The sequence below is a fragment of the Marmota flaviventris genome, chromosome 13 (genome assembly GCF_047511675.1).
Source record: "Marmota flaviventris isolate mMarFla1 chromosome 13, mMarFla1.hap1, whole genome shotgun sequence".
Taxonomy (NCBI): Eukaryota; Metazoa; Chordata; class Mammalia; order Rodentia; family Sciuridae; genus Marmota; species Marmota flaviventris.
The window spans coordinates 66,119,975-66,137,898 of NC_092510.1; the positions used below are offsets into that span (position 1 = coordinate 66,119,975).

Sequence of the window (17,924 nt, forward strand, 5' to 3'; positions counted from 1 at the left end):
GGTATTACAGGTGAGAAATCCCACAATCAGAAATGTTGAACAACTTGCCCAGTGACACACCACTGCTAAGTGGTCAATCTGGAAATATAGTAGTGACTCTGAAGCTTTCAGTGTGGTGTTATGTCAGGTGTGGGTTGTTGAGAGACTAAGAAAAATCAAGATTGGTCACTAAAGAAAAAGCACAAACATTTCACCAAAAGGCTGCAGAGAACCCACTGTCAGGCTGGCCAACCTGCAGCCCTTCCTCAGGTCCCAGCCCAGGAGCATCCAAGTCTACTGCTGCAGGATGAGCCAGGAAGGGCAGGTACAACCCACAACCACACTTACCTATGCAAGTCAGCTTGTTGCTCCTGTCTAACCCTAGCAGTCTTTGTCTAGCAGTCTTTGCTATTGTCCAGATCGTACCAAGTCCATCCTGGCCACAAGCATTCTTCAGGGAGGTTTCTACACCAGTGTCCTCCACCCCCCCAACCCCTCTTGCATTCCAGCTCTACCCACAGAGCAAACCCTGTACAAGGTGGTGGAGATGAACTCCAAGTCTCTTGAGGGCACCTGGTACAGGGCCTGAGGCTTAGCCTCTATCCCCAGCCATCTAAGACCCAGGACACCCTAGGGTTACCGCCTCCCAGGCCCTCTTTTCCACTGGAGCACCTTTGGACAGCCTCCAGAACCTACCATTAAGCCAAGGAGTTCGAAAGAGCCCTGGGGGCTCTCTACTAGTGATGATTCTGCTGCTGCCTCCTGTGGCTTCTCCCCACCCAGTGCAGCCTACCAGGCTCAGCTCTCAGTCTGTGCCCCAGGCCAGAGCTTCTCAGCTGGAGGAACTAAAGCTCCTGGTTGTTTTGCCATCCCTCACCTTCTTCCAGCTCTGCTATCAGGGACTGAGACACCATACACACCTGCCCGATACCTTCTTTTAGCTGGCATTTCCATTCCACTCCATCCGATCACTGTTTCCTCACCCAGGAAAGAAGAGGAAATCAAAACCCACTGGGCCAGGTTCTGTGCTAGGTACTTCATTTACTTCTTGCAGTTTTAACCCTTGATTTTATCCAAAGGAAACTAAGGTACAGAAAAGCCAACCTGGGAAGGGAGGATGCTAAGAACCAAACCTGCTCTTTTCTATGCTCTTCTGCTCTGTGGCAGCAGAGAATTTGATGGAATAAGTCGGGCTTTTGTAGTACTTTCTCCCTTTTTTGTTAATATGGTTAAAACTGGACCACCATCTTCTGGAAAGAGAAGGGTACAGCTGGGTAGCAGAGGTGCTTTTATGAAGGGGACTAAGGGAAGGTAGTTTTTCCAAGTACTAAGCCCCAGCCAACAGTTATTTATTTCCTTCACTTGAGACTAGCTTGGTTATTCTCAATTTGCTTTTTAAGATACTGTAACAGAAATTCAAGGATCAGTCACCAGCTTCAGGGAAATGTTGTGGGGATAAAGAGGACAGGCCCTGGCATGTGGAAAATGTTCTATCTTCTAATTGCAGATCCTCCACCTCCTACCTTGGCCTCTGACATAACCACTGAGCCGTAAATTCCTCAAACAAAGTAAGTCATTTTGGCCTTGCTGCCGAGGTTGGTGACTGCCACAAAAGGAACCTTGGTAGTTTTGATTTAGTGTGTCCATACCCAGCAGACCATATTTCCTAGACCCTGCAGGAGCTGGGGGAAATCTCATCTCAAAGGGACTGCTTTCTATTTCTCCTGGCAAACACAGCATGGGAATTACTTGTGTCCCAGAAGACCAAACTCCTACATCCCTCCTCAGTGTTCACCCTATTGTTCTCTTCACCATCTCCTTAACCTTTTTCCAAATGCAGACACTGTTCTGATATTTCTTCTAACACCTTTAACCAAAAAACAAACTCTGCCTACAGAACACTGAGCTCAGCAGGTCAGCCTAGCTCCTGGAAATGCAAACTGGAGTTTCAAAAAGATGTAATGTAACGATTGCTAGAGGATTTTTGGTGTTTTGGAGAGTACCTCTGGGTAAATCACACACTGTGACAAATTCTTTCCAAATTGTGACAATTCGATCATGACTTCTATGAAGGATTGACTTTTTAGGCTTAATATTGATGATAGCTATTCTTGCTCATTTTTCCCCAAAGTGGGTTTGGTATTAAAATATTAAGGCAAATGGACAGTTCTTTGTATACTATTTCAATTCTGTGGAGCCTGTGCACTGGCAGATAGATACAGGCAGTGGTGAAAGGCCTCTGCTGATGGTTACTGTGTTGGTCAGCTTTCTACTACTGTAAGAAATATCTCACATAAATCAACTTATAAAAAGGAAAAGTTTCTTTTGCTCATGGTTTTAGAGGTTTCAGTACATGGTTGTTTGGGCCTGTGGCAAGGCAGTAAATAATGGTGGGAACATGTGATAGAGCAAAGATTCTCATTTCACAGCAGCTAGAAAGCAAAAAGACAAGAAGGGTCCCAATATCACCTTCAAGAGATTACCCCAGTGACCAGACTTCCTCTCACTAGGCTCTACCACTTAAAGGTTCTACCACCTCCAAATAATGCCATGAGCTAAGGACCAAGCCTTTAACAAATGGGCCTTTGGGTGCACTTCCCAAATCATAACAGTTACCTTGGAGTTGAAAACCACTTGACAAATCCAACCCAGAGAAGGCTGCATGCTGTCAGAAGAAAAACAGGAGGAAGGGTGGAGGTCTCACACTCTACTCTCTCCAAAATGCATGGCTTTTTGCAATTATGTTCTTTTCCCTTGAAGCTCTTTAATAGAAAATTCTCATGATCAGGAAATTGGAAAATTGGGAGGAGGAAACATTTCATGTAACAAAAGTTTCCTATCATATAATGCTTAAATCTTCTACCTTTCTGTATAGATGGATAAAATAATTTACTTCAAATTAACCACAGAACTAAATGTAAAATCTGAAACTATAAAACTCCTAGAAGATAACATAAAAGAAAATCTAGGTGACCTTGAGGTTGGCAATGACTTTATAACACCAAAAGCATAATCCAAGAAAGAAAACTAGTAGGGTACTGCAGCTCACACCTGTAATCCCAGTGACTTGGGAGGCTGCAGCAGGAAAATCACAAGAATTTAAGATGAGCCTCAGAAATTTAGGGAGACCCTTTCTTCTCAAAAAGTTTTTAAAAAAAAAGGACTCAGTGGTAAAATGCTCCTGGGTTCAATCCCCAGTACCAAAAAAAAAAAAAAAAGAAAGGAAGAAAGAAAGAGAAAAATAATAAAAAATCCTTTATCTGAGGACAATACTTTGTGCAAATAGAGTTAAAATGCAAATTCCTACCTGAAAGCAGTAACATTGAGATGCAAAATCATACTAAAATATAAAAGACTAATAGCATATCTAGCAAGCATTATCTGATAGGGAAATTTTGTTGATGGAATGTATCCTCCTCTCCCAGTGTTCCACTTCCCTTATCTAGGTTGTCTTGTTCCATTGTTATAATGGGGGTAGGTAAAAGGAAGACAAGGTGAGCATCCTAATACAATTACTCCTGTATAAGAAAAGAGGAAGAAAAGTGTTTGTGAAATGTACAGGAATAAAGTCTCATCTAAGAAATAAACGTGCATCTTGACATGTGACTTCTCTGATGAACACAAAGAAACCTGGTGGTTCAGGTCTTGAAATTAAATATTTCTTGGTTATCAACAGCCAAGGCAGTCTCTATAAGTCACAGGTCCAACCCAGCATTCAATTTATAGACTTACATATTTTTTTATTTCTTTCAAATTTAGTTATTACTAGAAAGAAAGAAGAACTCTTAATATTCAGGTATATTACCCAACTATTTGGCTTAAATACTTAGAAACCTAATAAAGAGAAAAGAAGTAAAGGTAAAAAAACAATTATTATAAAGACAATCATGAAAGTTACTAATAAACCAAGAACTACTTTTCTGAAAAATAACATAAACCAATATCTAGCAAGTATAATAAGAAAAAAATGCAAAATGAAGAGAGCAAGAAAGAGGGAGAAAAAATAATAGCAACAGAAATCAAATCAAAAATAAAGTACAGGGCTGGGGTTGTAGCTCAGTGGTAGAGCGCTTGCTTCGCTTGGGTAAGGCCCTGGGTTCAGTCCTCAGCACCACATAAAAATAAATAAATAAAAGTAAAGATATTGTGTCTATCTATAACTAAAAAAAAAATGAAAATAAATAAATAAAGTACAGCCAGACATGTTGGCACATGCCTATAATCCCAGCAACTCAGGAGGCTGAGGCAAGAGGATTGCAAGTTCAAAGCCAGCCTCAGCAATGGCGAGGCACTGAGCAACTCAGTGAGACCCTATCTCTAAATAAAATACAAAATAGGGCTGGGGATGTGGCTCAAGGGTTGAGTGTCCCTGAGTTCAATCCCCAGTACCATTCAATCAATCAATCAATAAAGTACAAAATTTTTGCTTGCATTTCTAAAAAAAATATATATTAAGAAGATTCAGATCATATCAAAGATAGCATTCCCTTCTCCAAATCCCCTTCTCTTCTCCAAATCTCCCAGAGCATGCCACAGCTCCACTTTCCCAGATGCCCCGGAGTCTTCCCCAAATATTCACCTCCTATATCTTTTTTAGTCTTTCTTTTCCCTCTCTCTTTATCATGTAGCTTAGGTTGAGTTTCTCTAACTTCTTTTTGAATCCTTTCCACTTTTCCTATTATTAAATTCCTCTATCACAAAGAACATCCTGGAAACTTATCCAGCAAGCTAAAATTCTAACCATTCTTCTGATTTTCAAACTCCATCTATTCTTCCCCATCTTCTCATATTTGTGTCAAAGCCTGGGTACTATACAAAAAAAAAACAGCTAAAATGGATTAAAGATTTAAATGAAGGCTTGAAACTATGAAACTAATATAAAGAAATCTAGGGGAAATGCTTCAGGATATTGGAATGGGAAAAAGATTTTTTGATAAGACCCAAGAGCAAAAATAGACAAATGAAATTGTGTCAAAGTAAATAGCTCTGCACAGCCAAGGGGGGGAAAAATCTACAGAATGAAAAAAAAGCAACCTAAGCATGTGAGAAAATATTTGCAAACTATTCATCTGACAAGGAATGGATATCCCAAATATATAAGGAACTCAAACAACTTAGTGACCAAAAAAAAAAAAAAAAAAACCTAAGCCAATTTTAAAATTGGAAAAGAACCTAAATAGACATTGCTCAAAAGAAGATACACAAATGGCCAACAGGTACATTAAAAAATGCTCAAAATCACAAATCAACAATGAAATGCAAATCAAAACCATAATGAGATATCATGCATACTACAGCTGTTAGATGAAAAGTAACAATTATTGGCAAAGATGTGGGAAAAAGGGAAGTCTTGCATAATGTTGGTAAGAATATAAATTAGCATAGCCATTATGAAAAACAGTATGGTGATTCCACAAAAAATTTTAAAAAAGAACTTCCATATGATCTAGCAATCCCACTACTAGGATATATATAAAGGAAATGAAATCAGTATGTCAGTGAAAAAATCTGCTCTCCATGTTTATTGCAGCATCATTCACAACAGCTGAGAAATGGGAACAACCTAAGTTGTCCACCAACTCATGGCAAATAAAATGTAGTACATATATGCAATGAAATGCTGTTTAGCCACAAAAAAAAGGATGGAATTCTGTCATGTGCAACAACGTAGATGGAATTGGAGTAATTATATTAAGGAAAATAATTAAGGCACAGAAAGACAAATATCTTACTCATGTGAAATCTAAAAAAGTTGATCTCATTGATATTGAGAGTAGAATAGTGGTTACCAGATAAACTGGGGAGAGTAGATAAGACAAGAAGGAAGATTAGGAAAGGTTGGTCGATGGGTACTAAGATATAGTTAGATAGGAGAACAAGTGCTGAAAGTCTATTGCACACTAGGATGGCTATAGATAACAATAATGTATATTTCAAAAAAGCTACAGAAAGGATTTTGAATATTTTCACCACACAAAAAAATGACAAATGTTTGAGGAGGTAGATAAGCTCACCCACATTTGAACATTACATAGTATATTCATGCATCAGAAATCACATGGAACCCCATAAATTTGCATAATTTTTATGTTTCAATTTTTTAAAGTAAAAAGAAAAATCTGGGTATCAGGTCAAAGCATCCATTCATAAACCAACCTACAAATCTTATCATTGGATCCATACCCCATCACAAATGTTTGAGTCCAAGTCAAATTGAAAGAATAAACCTAGAGAACCCCAAACGTTCATCCCCAGAATTAATTGGCAATTCAGTATGTGGAAACCTAATGTAACATGTCACATCAATGTAATGCACATGGGAAATCATGGAGTCTCAAAGGGTACTCAAAGTGATTTGTAACTACACATATGAAGTTGCTATGGATGACAATTTTGAATAACTAAAATATAGTTGGTATCTCTAAGAGACACAGATTGAGGTTACGGGAAACAGACAAAATCTACTTCTTTTCTAAATCTAGAAATCAGATCCAGAATATGAAGTATCCTCATGTGTGTCATCCTTAGGCTCAGTTAAATTTGGACTTGAAAAAAAATTTTTTAAAAATAAAAATTTAAAAAAATTTGGACTTGAAATTTGGCCTTACAGGATGCCTGTCTGTCTCTGTAGGGCTGAGGAACATCTGACTGGAATGAATATGACTTGTAAAAATTATTAGCCATTCTTTGTTTCAAAAAGCAACTATTTATTAAATAAATATCTTGCTTGCAAATATCTTGCGATAATACTAATAAAATTTATTACTTCAGCAGTATTCAGATAATACTAATAAAATTTATTACTATAAATAACTGAAAGTTAAATATATCCTTTGTGGGCTGGGGCTGTAGCTCAGTGGTAGAGCACCCGCCTTGCATGTGTGAGGCACTGGGTTCAATCCTCAGCACCACATAAAAATAAATAGAGATAAAATATAGGAGCTGGGATTGTGGCTCAGAGGTACAGTGCTTGCCTAGCACAGGCGGGACCCGGGTTCAATCCTCAGCACCACATAAAAAAAATAAAGACATTGTGTTGTGTCCATCTACACCTAAAAAATAAATATTAAAAAAAGATAAAATATAGATAGATAGATCCTTTGTGACCTATCATTATTTTAAATAAAATTGGGTTTTTTTTCCAAATTTCCAAATACATATTCACTGTAGCTCACTTAGAAATATGCACAACATAAACTGGGTATAATGGCACATGCCTGAAATCTTGGGTACTTGGGTGGCTAAGGTGGGAGGATTGCAAGTTCAAGGCCAGCCTGGGCAATTTAGTGAGACCCTATCTCGAAAAATAAAAAGGGCTGGGGATGTACAGTGTCCCTGGGTTCAATCCCCAGTACAACAAGAAAAAGAAACCCTAGACAACCTAACTAAATTTAAATTGCATTCTCCCAGCTAGAGAATTCCACTAATTAACATATTAGGGTATTTATTTTCTTCCAGCATGAATTTGGTAATGTAAACATGTCCAATGTTTAATAAAGACATAATTATGCTACTGATATTGTAACAGTGCCAAATCCCTCAATGAAACATCAGTAATTACTAGATTAGAGGTTTGATAGATTCTCCAGGCAAAAGATTAAACATTTGTCTGTCTCACAGCACTAGCATGATTAGATACCCTCCCACTGATAGCAGATCTTTTTTAACCTTATTTTGAGACAGAGTCTCACTAAATTGTCCAGGCTGGCTTTGAACTTGCCATTCTCCTGCCTTAGACTCCAGAGTAACTGGGACTATAAGCAGGCACCGCCACCACAAGCACCTCAAATTTCTACCTTAATTAGGAGATAAGAAAAACCACATAAACCTAATTTTAAAGCTCCCTTACATATTTCATTTTGAATCACTGGTTTTGAAACATAAATTATATAACATCTTCCAAAATAATTTTTTTTGGATTACAGAAAATTAAGAATTTATTGTTCAAATGCTGCCATCTGGTGGCCAAATATTACAAACAGCAAAATTAGACCATTCACAGAAAAGACAGGAAAACAATCACACTAACCACCTGATTCGTTAGCAAAGACTGGGACATACTGTGTAAAAATACTAACCTGCTTATGACCTATAGTAGATACTTTCTTTGCCCATGAACATGGCAGCAATGTCTATTAGAATGTTTCCAAAGACAAAAAGGCAGACTCACCAGAAAACACACTTGACAGTTAAATGTTGGTGTGACAGAGATGTTCTCTATTTTCAAAGCATATGACCAGGATCTATTCTCTAAATAAAATTGTATTTGGGTCCTGTTATGTTCCAGATACTCTTGAATTTCATTGGATACATGATGGAGAACCAAAAAGTTTCTCTCCTAGAGAAACTCATGAGAAACATGCTCCCCAGCCTGCATGGTCCTACAGTTGTGCCTTATGGGCCTTGGTCTCAGGTAAGCTTGGGCTTCTGCCTGCAGGAAGCACCTTTTCCTCATTTGCATAAAGGGGACATATGGGCTATCAGCTTCCCAGGGGAAAACTCAGATAGGTGTACCTACTAGGACCTCTTAACAAAATCTTGGGTCTCTTCCCTAATTGCCTAGCCAAGTGGATTTGACCTCTTTCCTCCTCCTTCTCTGTTATGAATAATGTCCCCTTCACAGGTTGATGAAAGCAATAGTAAATTCCCAGTCCCTAGTCACTGACCAATGTATTTGTAAGCTAGAGTGTGCTTATGATAGTGGAAATGCTGTCAGTAAAAGGAAGAATCCAGTTGTTCAACCTCCTCTTCAGACATCGCTGGAAGCCCTCTCCTCTGCCAAGGGCCTAAACTTCTACTTCCAGAATGCAACTGAGAAAAGAGCAGAAAAGGCTGGTAGTCTGTGGCTGACTGGGACATGGAGGTGGTCCATGCTCCTGGCAACTCCAAACAGCATTCTAAAGGTACCTCCTACAGTTTCTGGAGAAATTTCTACAAAAGGTCTTTGGGTAGTAACTAGTTATTTAATTTGAAATAAATGATACTGTTTTATCTTCTAATCAGTGTCAAACAGTTACAATTGAGATTGAAAGCAATGGATTGTGTCAATTTTCAACTTGAAGAACAGGACTATTTGTCTCCCATGACACCAGCATGGGACCAAGAGAGCTATCAGAATGTTCAGATAATATGTGCAATCCAAGTAAGTTATAAACCGTTATTGTTCTGCAAATTGCTCCTCCCTGCTCTTTATAATTCTAGTAGGGTCATCAATCACATGGTCCTCTCCTCACACTTCAAGATAGTCCTGTTACTCCAGATGACCAGAGTATACCATCCTCCAAAGAGACACAGTAATTAGTAATTAGTCCAAAGATGAATTACTGTTACCTAAACAGAAGAATTGGGTCATTTTTGTGCTTTGGTAGGAAGGGTAGGGAGAACAGGTTTCACTCTCTCTTTGAGGTCCATGAATATTTTTGATACACCAGGACAGAGTCAGGACAGAGCCAACAGAGAAAAGAACCATAATAGTAGCATTCCAATGTTGTAATCTAAACTCCCAGATTCAGTTATGCCCTTCAATCTTCACCATGGGTCCAATCAGCATCAAGTGGGACAGGTAGAGCTTTCTTTTAAAATTTACCTAGAGTTTGAGGTGTGGATGCAAATAATCTCTTGAGCTTTAGAAAGCTCATCTATCAATTCTAGTCTTAGAAAAAAAAGAATACCTTTAGGAGAGAGCAATAGGTGATAACCAAGAATGAAAAATGAAGACTCAAATCTTAAAACTAGAAGGGGCCTCAAATATAATCTAGTCCAAGGCCTTGGTTTTAAATATAAGAACTTAGAGTTGGAAGGAAAGAGGGCTTGTTAAAGGAATATGTATTGTGTCTTCACAGCTGGGTGGGGTTTCAGCCTATGAGACTCATGCCCATGCTTATTTAATCTTCAGAGCCAGCCTGGAGGTACAGATTTTGGCTCCATTTCAGAGATGAGGAAATTCAAGACAGAGAAACATGACTTCCCCATTGTCACACAGCTAACATGTAACAGAGCTGAGCCTCAAATATAAGTCTGATTTTTTTTTTTTTTTACTGTACCTTTAGATGAAAACATTATGACACTAGAAGTGAGTGGTACTTCGCAGTGAGTCAACTCTTATTCTTCAATAAAGGCATCAGTACCTTGATAGCATCTGGGAAGACTCAAGGAGAAAACTTGAAAAAGGCCAAGATCTGGTTTAAAATGCTAAAAGAGTCCCTTAAACCTTCAAGTACCAGCTGTTTTCTAAAAATTGAGGAAGTTGGTCTGGGGTGGAACTCAGTAGGTAGCACATATAGGGCCCTGGGTTCAATCCCCAGCACCACAAAAAAAAAAAAAAATGATGTTGTGCACCTGTCATCCCAGTTATTTAGGAGGTTGAGGCAGAATTCCAAGTTCAAGCCTAGCCTGAGCAACTTAGTGAGACCCTGACTCAGAATTTTAAAAATAATATAAAAATAGAGCTAGGGTTGTAACTCAGTGATACAGCACTTGCCTAGCACACACAAGGCACTGGATTCACAGCATCACAAACAACATTGGAATAGGCCAAAGGAGTTCAGTAGAAGCCTGAATATCTAAACTCCATTCCCATTCCCCCACACCCTGGCTATTCCTTTCCCTGAAATTAAGCTCTCAAGCACTTGGGTATGTGACTAATTTAATAAGTCATTGAAAATTGCCTACCTAATGCTCATCTACAAACCCCATCCTGATTTGCATCAGAATCCTAATCATTACAATCTAAAACCCCAAACCATCCCTTGGTGGTAATTTGTTTGCTAAAAAATGGACATAGTATTTAGATATTGGATTTCTCCGTTTTAGAGTCTAATGGAGAGGCCTTTTCTATACTCTCAGCTGGAACTCTCAGTTCCAGCTCTTTCATGCTCTCTTATAAGTAACTCACTTTCTCAGTTTCTGAGTTCCAGCTTAGTTCTGTCAACTCCATCTACCTTCTTTCACAGTATCAGAGGAGCTAGACTATACATTTGTTTTTTTGGCTAGATTGAGGTATCCATCCATATTCAACTGCTTTATTTTAATAAAATTGCTGCCTGGCCTGGCTATGATGGGACCAAGACAAAAAGGATAGCCCCTTATGGAGGAAATAGTAGAATTTGGAACCACACATCTAAGTTATTTGCTTTTGACTTACATTTTCACATGAGTACTGCCTACGCCCTCAGAAGATTCCATCAAACTCTAATGTTATGATAAATTCGGGTTAAACAGGTGTAGAAAAGGTCTTTTTTTTTTCTTCTAGTTATTAAAAAATAGCCCAACTGAGAGAGAAGGGTCATAGGACATATATCACTCAATATCTCATATCCTTTTTCTAGTCTCTCCCAGTCATTATTCACATTTTCTTCTTCTTAAAGGATTGATTTTTCAAGGTCACTGGCTGAACAAAGGATTTGAAGGTGGTCACCCTACTCTTCCAAATTTTTCTTGATTTCATCACATTTCATGTCTGATAGTCTCTCCTGGGATAGAATTGCTAATCAAATATCCATTTTGATCTTAATATTGGTATGCTAAACTATATAGAATTGTTAATTTGGTGGAAATAAATCACTCTTGCAGAATCTTTTTTCTAAAAGGCACACCAAAGAAACTTTACCTGAAGTCTGGTTAAATGTTCTATAATTCTCAAGAGCATTGGCTAGGGCCTTCATAAAACCTCTGCCTTAAGCTAACAGTACACACTGCTACAAGCTGTGTCTTCAATACAGCTTGTACTGTTAACATACTGTACCCAAGTATTACAACTCCCACTGTCCTTGGATAGTCACAATGCAGCTGATGACTGATATTATCTGTGCAGATGACTGGTATTCTTTTCCCCTAGACATTCATCCTAGTAGACTGAATGCCCTTACATAGCTTACAAAGAGTCTGCTAGCCAGGGTTCCTGAACCCCATATCCCAAGACTCTTGTCTGAGTATGGAGGCTAAACTGGAACCTGCAGTCCCTGGTCTTGAATTCCATCTCCAACTGGAGGCCCCCAGAGGGCCTTCTGTCCACAACCAAAGAGCTGAAGAGGGAACACTGAGATCAAAGAGCAACCCAAAAAATGTCCTGGAGGTGAGGGCTTTCCCTAATCCCCTGTAGTTACCCTATGCCCCTCCTAAACATCCTAGAGGGATAGTGATAATCTTTTTTCTCTAGAATGGAAATTCTTACATAGAGGTCCACAGACCCCTAGAATCTTAACTCCTTGATAACACATATGAAATGGGTATGTGTGTGTGTGTGTGTGTATGTGTGTGTATATACACACATACATATATATACATATATATATACACACACACACACATGGTTTCATGGTTTTCACATTTTTTTAAATTTAGTCTTCAGTAGAATCTTCAGTTTTCTCTGAAAGTCTTCTAGTTGGAATTGTTGGGAGCAGAGGGTAACAGTTACTCTAACTAACAGATAAGCCCTAAGTCACTGATATCCAGCCATGTTCAGTGCATGTGACTACCAGATGCCAAGTTCTAGAAAATGTCTCTGAAACTGCAAGATTCTTTATAACCATCTCAAGTCTAATCTGGTCCCTGAAAGAATCATTTGTACTTGGCTATCAGAGACAGAACCAGAGAAAGAAAAATTCTTATACTCTGTGCCTACAGCTGGCAGAATTTGTTACATGTCCCAGACCAAGCCACAGGACTGACCTCTGAGCATGAAAAGGGAAGAGCCATTGAGGGGAACAGTCATCAGCTTCAGACCCGGCTCTTAAGAGCCTGGGACCAGGGGCTCACCCTAGCCTCTGCAGAAAATCCGATCCCTATAGACAGACATTCTCCCTCTCCTAATGCCTAATGTCTCCCTGAATCTGAAATAACCCTTACCATGCTGAAAGAAGGAAGCCATATAACTGACTTAGGCAGGCAATCAGAATTTGATGGTTTATGTCCTAGAAGGGCACAACCAAATCTGGAAGTTTTAGAAATGCAAGGTACTTTGAAGCCAAAGTGATTTGTACTGTGGGTCTCAAATCTCAATAGAATAAAGATCACCTTCAATTTTTAAAATGCATATTCCTAGACCACTGGGATTATGATTCAGTAGTTCTAGGGTAGAACCAAGGTATTTATACTTTTTAAAGTGAAACCAGTAATTCTGACCCTAGAAGTCCAAAATCTTTAGAAAATTTCTAAGAGCCCTAAGGTACCAGATACAGAGAAACAGATCAGGCAAACCCCTTTCAAACCTCCACCAAGATAATACCAGAGGCTTTCAATTACCATTTATAGGGTCATCTACCTACTACATACTCTACTAAGCCCTACATGGATTATTTTATTTAATCGTGCTGTGCCCTAATGTGCCCATTTACACATGTGAGTAATGAAGCTAAGAAAATAGGTAAATTGACCAAGATCCTTCAGTTCTGAGTAGCAGAGTCAGAAATGACACTCCTTAACTAATCTACCCAGAATTCTGAAGAGTTTCAGTGCTTGGTGCCTGATGACAGCAAAAGGGGAAGATATGAAACCACATCCCTTCTGCAGGTGGGCTGGGGAAGAACTTGATGGGACACAGAGTAAGTGGACCACTGCAAGAAAGCAGACAATCAAGCAGGCTATCAAGACAGACAGAAAGAACGATGGGCAAATGGGCTGACAAGGTAAGTGTTTTAGTCAGCTTTTTCACTGCTGTAACTAGGGTTACCCTGGTCCCAGGCTCTTAGGAGCCAGGTCTAGATCCAACCAGAACAACTGTAGAGGAGGAAAAGTTTATTTAAGGGCTGCCAGTTTTGCAGATCTTAGTCTACAGAAGGCTGACTCCATTCCTTGGGGCTCAAGATGAGGGTGAACATCATGGAAGAAGAGTGTGGTGGATGGAAGCCGCTCACATGGTGAAGAGGAAGCAGAGAGAGAGACTCCACTCCCCAGACAGAAATATATACCCAAAGCCACACCTCAATTCCCACCTCCTCCAGCCACACCCTCCCACTTTAGGGTTACCACCCAATTAATCCCACAGGGGATTAGACCACTGATTGGATTAAGACTCTTGTGACCCAATCATTTCTCATCTGAGCTTCTTGCACTGTCTCACACAAGAGCTTTTGGGGGACACCTCACATGCAAACCATAACAGTAAGGATTACATTCCTGGAGTGCAGAAGGAACAGAGGACAGAGATGATATATGAAAAATGGACTAAAAGGGCTTTATAAGAACTGGCTGGCTGCAGGGAAATCAGTGAAATGCCATGGGAAGCTTTTGATCAATATAAGCCCAAGGGCCCTGGGTCCTATGGCCCCTTATGGATAGTCCTGCATTTATACTGTTAAACTGACAGAAAAAATAATGAGTTTGAGTTATCAAAACCAAGACCAACTTTGGAGCCCAGAACTCTTTACAGAATATTAGATACTCAACCATAAAGGGGCATAACAATAGTATCTACTTTACAGAGTTATGTACATGAGAACTAAATGAAATAATTTTGAATAAAATGTTTAGTATAATATGAACACATAGAAATTGGAAAATGGTAGCTTTATAATCACTAATTACTACTGAAACCATGCTCAATAAGCAACTTCTGTGGCATCCTGTTTATTTGTGACAAAAACTGAGGTCAAATATGGTCTCTATACACTGAAGTTTTTTCTCCATAGAAGATTTTGTTAATGGTGTTCTTTTTATCACTACTCAAAAATAAAAAGTTATCCACAAATATATTAACAATTTGATCAAAATCAACTTTTAGCTTTCCCTTTCCTTTTAGTCCTGATATTACCCAAAAACCAACTTGATACAACTGTTCCATCCCAATTTGCTCTTGAGGAAAAATAAAGCTGTGGTTCTGTGAACCATCTATATACATTAGAACCCACTGATTGATTGTCAGTAGGACTTTCAATAATTTTCAACCACTTGGGAGAGATGCCTCAAGCAAATGGACAGATCCAAGAAGGCCAGCAAAAAGACCTGAGTGCAAAAGTGCAATGAACATGGCTGGTTGAGTGTTTCCTCAGCAGGCAGCACCCCTGTACTAGAAGAAGACTCCACCTTCTGCCCTCTCAATTAGCCTCACTGTTCAGTAAAGAACTGATGACACGGTCTTCCTGAGAAGGGAGCATTTAGGTGACCTTGGGTAGGAAGGAGTGGAAGGTACATAACAAATTAAGTACTCTCGATGAAGAAGGAAAGAAAACTAGTATAGTATAGATTAAGGTCAGAGAACTTGACCCCACAGAGCCTTCAGGATAAACAAGCTACTTTGACAAAAAAGGTGCCAAAAAGGTCCCACATGCCTCCAGAGAGAGAAGATAAATGTAAGGAACCAAAACATATGACCAGCCCCTCTACTGGTCCTGGAGATGGCAATCGGGCATGTCCCAGCAACCTCATCAGAGAACACATTCCTAATTCCTGAACCATTTCTACCTAATAATTCCTGAACTATTTTGAGCGACCCTACATTGTAGCCACTCAAGAATAAAATAAGCTTTGTAAAAAACTGCATGTTTTAATTTGGGAAATGAGAAAATATTCACAAGCAACCCAGAACAGGTGCTAGCAAGTTCATTCCCATCAGTCACACTTGTGGCAGAAGTTCAGGATCTGCAGAATCACTTTGTCCAGTGCCTCCTGAGATGCTCTTTCAACTGAGGAATGGTAGGCAGTAGCTGCTGGCACTCATGACAACGAAGGGGCAGTTTCAAGAGCTCAGACATCCCATCTCGAACAGTCACTCTGCCAGACTCTTGTACCATCTTGATCACAGCTGCAAGCAGGGAAGAAAAGTTCAGATCCTAGCCTCTCTGGAAAGCCAATGTAATGGTACGTAAATAACCAAAAAGAAAAGAAAAAAAACATAATTCCAGTCAATTATGTCAGATATTCTAAAGCTAGTAAACTTGAGGTAGACTTCACATTTGGAAAATGGGCCTGATAATCAGATTCTAAATCTGAGCAATCTTTGAGACAATACACTCCTTCAGAACATGCTTCATGTTCCTATGTCAAGACTTATCACAGAGCTTTACACCTGGTTGGCCCTTGATCAATGGTAGCTACCACCATAAACACCTCAGTGATATAGAAGTTCCACAGAATATATACCAAACAATGCTTACTCCAAATATACACAGCTTCCCATATTCATTAACCACTCTGACATGAGGTAGCCCCCAAGCTCCTGCCCATCCTCCTGATAGTAGAAGACACAACTGTTCAGAGCCTTCTCATCCATGGACTCCAATAATTCTGTTGCCACAACAGAACACTTTTTGACCCTTACATCTTACTAATTTTCTCAAGAAGGCTGCTCAGAGCAAAGTGACAATTATATTACAATCTAAATATTCCAGTTTTTTTTTAATAGTGCCCTCTTTGTAGAGAACATAAAGTTGTACACAGGTTGTTGAGGGCAGGTTGTTATTTAGTAAAACAACTGATTCAAGTGTAATATGCTTCAGGGGGGAAAAAATGCAAAAACCAAAGAATACTATTTACCTTCTGATTCTAGGAAGTATTCTGTATTGAAAGAATTCCAATGTTTTTTGTTTTTAAGGCAAGGAGAATCAAAATCTTGGCTGATCACATGTAGGTGTACATGGCTAGTTGGAAGAAAAAAAAATGATCATTAAACTCATTAAAAATAATTGCTTGCCAGGCACAGTGGCACATGCCTGTAATCCCAGCCCCTTGGGAGGCTGAAGCAGGAGGATTGTGAGTTCAAAGCCAGCCTCAGCAACTTAGTGAGGCCCTAAGCAACTCAGGGAGACTCTAAATAAAATACAGAAAAGGCCTGGGGATGTGGCTCAGTGGTTAAGTGCCCCTAGCTTCAATACCCTGGTACCAAAAGAAAAAAATAAAAAAGCATACCTCATGCTGGGAATGGCATGGTAGCCCATTCTGAAGCGGAGTTTGCTAGATCCAGCAAAATCTGCAATCACCTTTTCCCCAACAGTGTGCATGTGCTTGAGGAGTTCAAAGTGTTCCCTAGTCACATCCTTCAGACTGGAAATGGAGGCCCATGGTAAGACCAGCCAGTGATGACGAGCCTTAGGATATTTATCCTTAATCACCACTACCTGCTCATCTTTGTAAACCTAGCAGAGGGGCAAAAGAGCAGGAAACAGACATCTGAGATTCTTCTGTGTGCAAGGTACTATCATATTCATTAAGTCACTTAATTCCCAAAACTATATTGTGCAAAGGGAGGTGAGGGGGAAAAAAAAAAAGCAGTAAGAGCACTGAGAGTGAAGTTAAAAGTGTCTTACAAGTCACATAGCCACTAAGTGGGAAATCTAGGATTTCAACACAAATGAAGTGGACTCCAGAGTCCATGTCTTCAACCACCAAACTATACAGAATATACAAAAGATGCATGGCACAAAATAGTTTCCAAGGACCTGATATTAAAATCTCTGCAGGCATCAATTCAAATGCATTTACTATAACACAGGGGACAGCATAATATACGTGCATGGGTTCTGGGGAGCCCTAACAACCTGGTCCCTTGTCAATCAGGATGTAATGGAAGCAGACCTCAAAGGTTCCTCAGGGATGATGGCTGACTTAATCCTAGTGCAGCACAGTACTACAGTCACAAGACATTTACCTGAGGCTCCCTTAAAAGGGACCATGATAAAGTTAACATGACTTTTCTTAACAATACACAAAAGTTTAAAAGAAACAAGGCAGAAGGCACATTCTTTTGAAGAACTTAGCTTCTCTTCAAAGAACCTTTTGCCAATGGGAAAAAGCACTTGTTCTCATAGGATAGCAAAACAAATCTCACTTGGAAGGACTGATAACCTTTGATTTCATTTGTAAATATGGCCTCTGCAGAGTGGTCATGTACAACATGAAATGTACTTAAGTTTCAAAATTTTATTCTGACCTGCATTTTGGGGTCCTGCATAGAAATTTTCAAGCCTTGACTCCAATGGCCCAGTGAGTCCTAAACAAAAAAGGACAATGTA

At 39.4% G+C, this 17,924-nt stretch overlaps 1 protein-coding gene across 6 annotated transcripts in view; it reads right to left on the reverse strand.

Annotated features, from left to right (window-relative positions):
- Positions 1-15,440: 15,440 nt before the first annotated feature.
- Positions 15,441-17,924, reverse strand: part of Aptx (aprataxin) — a 29,980-nt gene continuing 27,496 nt past the window's right edge. For 5 of the 6 annotated variants that reach the window (XM_027930831.3, XM_027930834.2, XM_027930829.2 and 2 more), the window contains 4 exons: positions 17,843-17,902; positions 16,822-17,048; positions 16,450-16,553; positions 15,441-15,718 (listed from right to left, as the gene is read on the reverse strand). In XM_027930831.3, coding sequence (XP_027786632.1) covers positions 15,564-15,718; positions 16,450-16,553; positions 16,822-17,048; positions 17,843-17,902 — 546 coding nt within the window. In that variant the 3' untranslated portion in view covers positions 15,441-15,563. Of the gene's footprint in view, positions 15,756-16,449; positions 16,554-16,821; positions 17,049-17,842; positions 17,903-17,924 lie in introns of all 6 variants that reach the window. The other variant, XM_027930832.2, reaches the window with a different exon arrangement.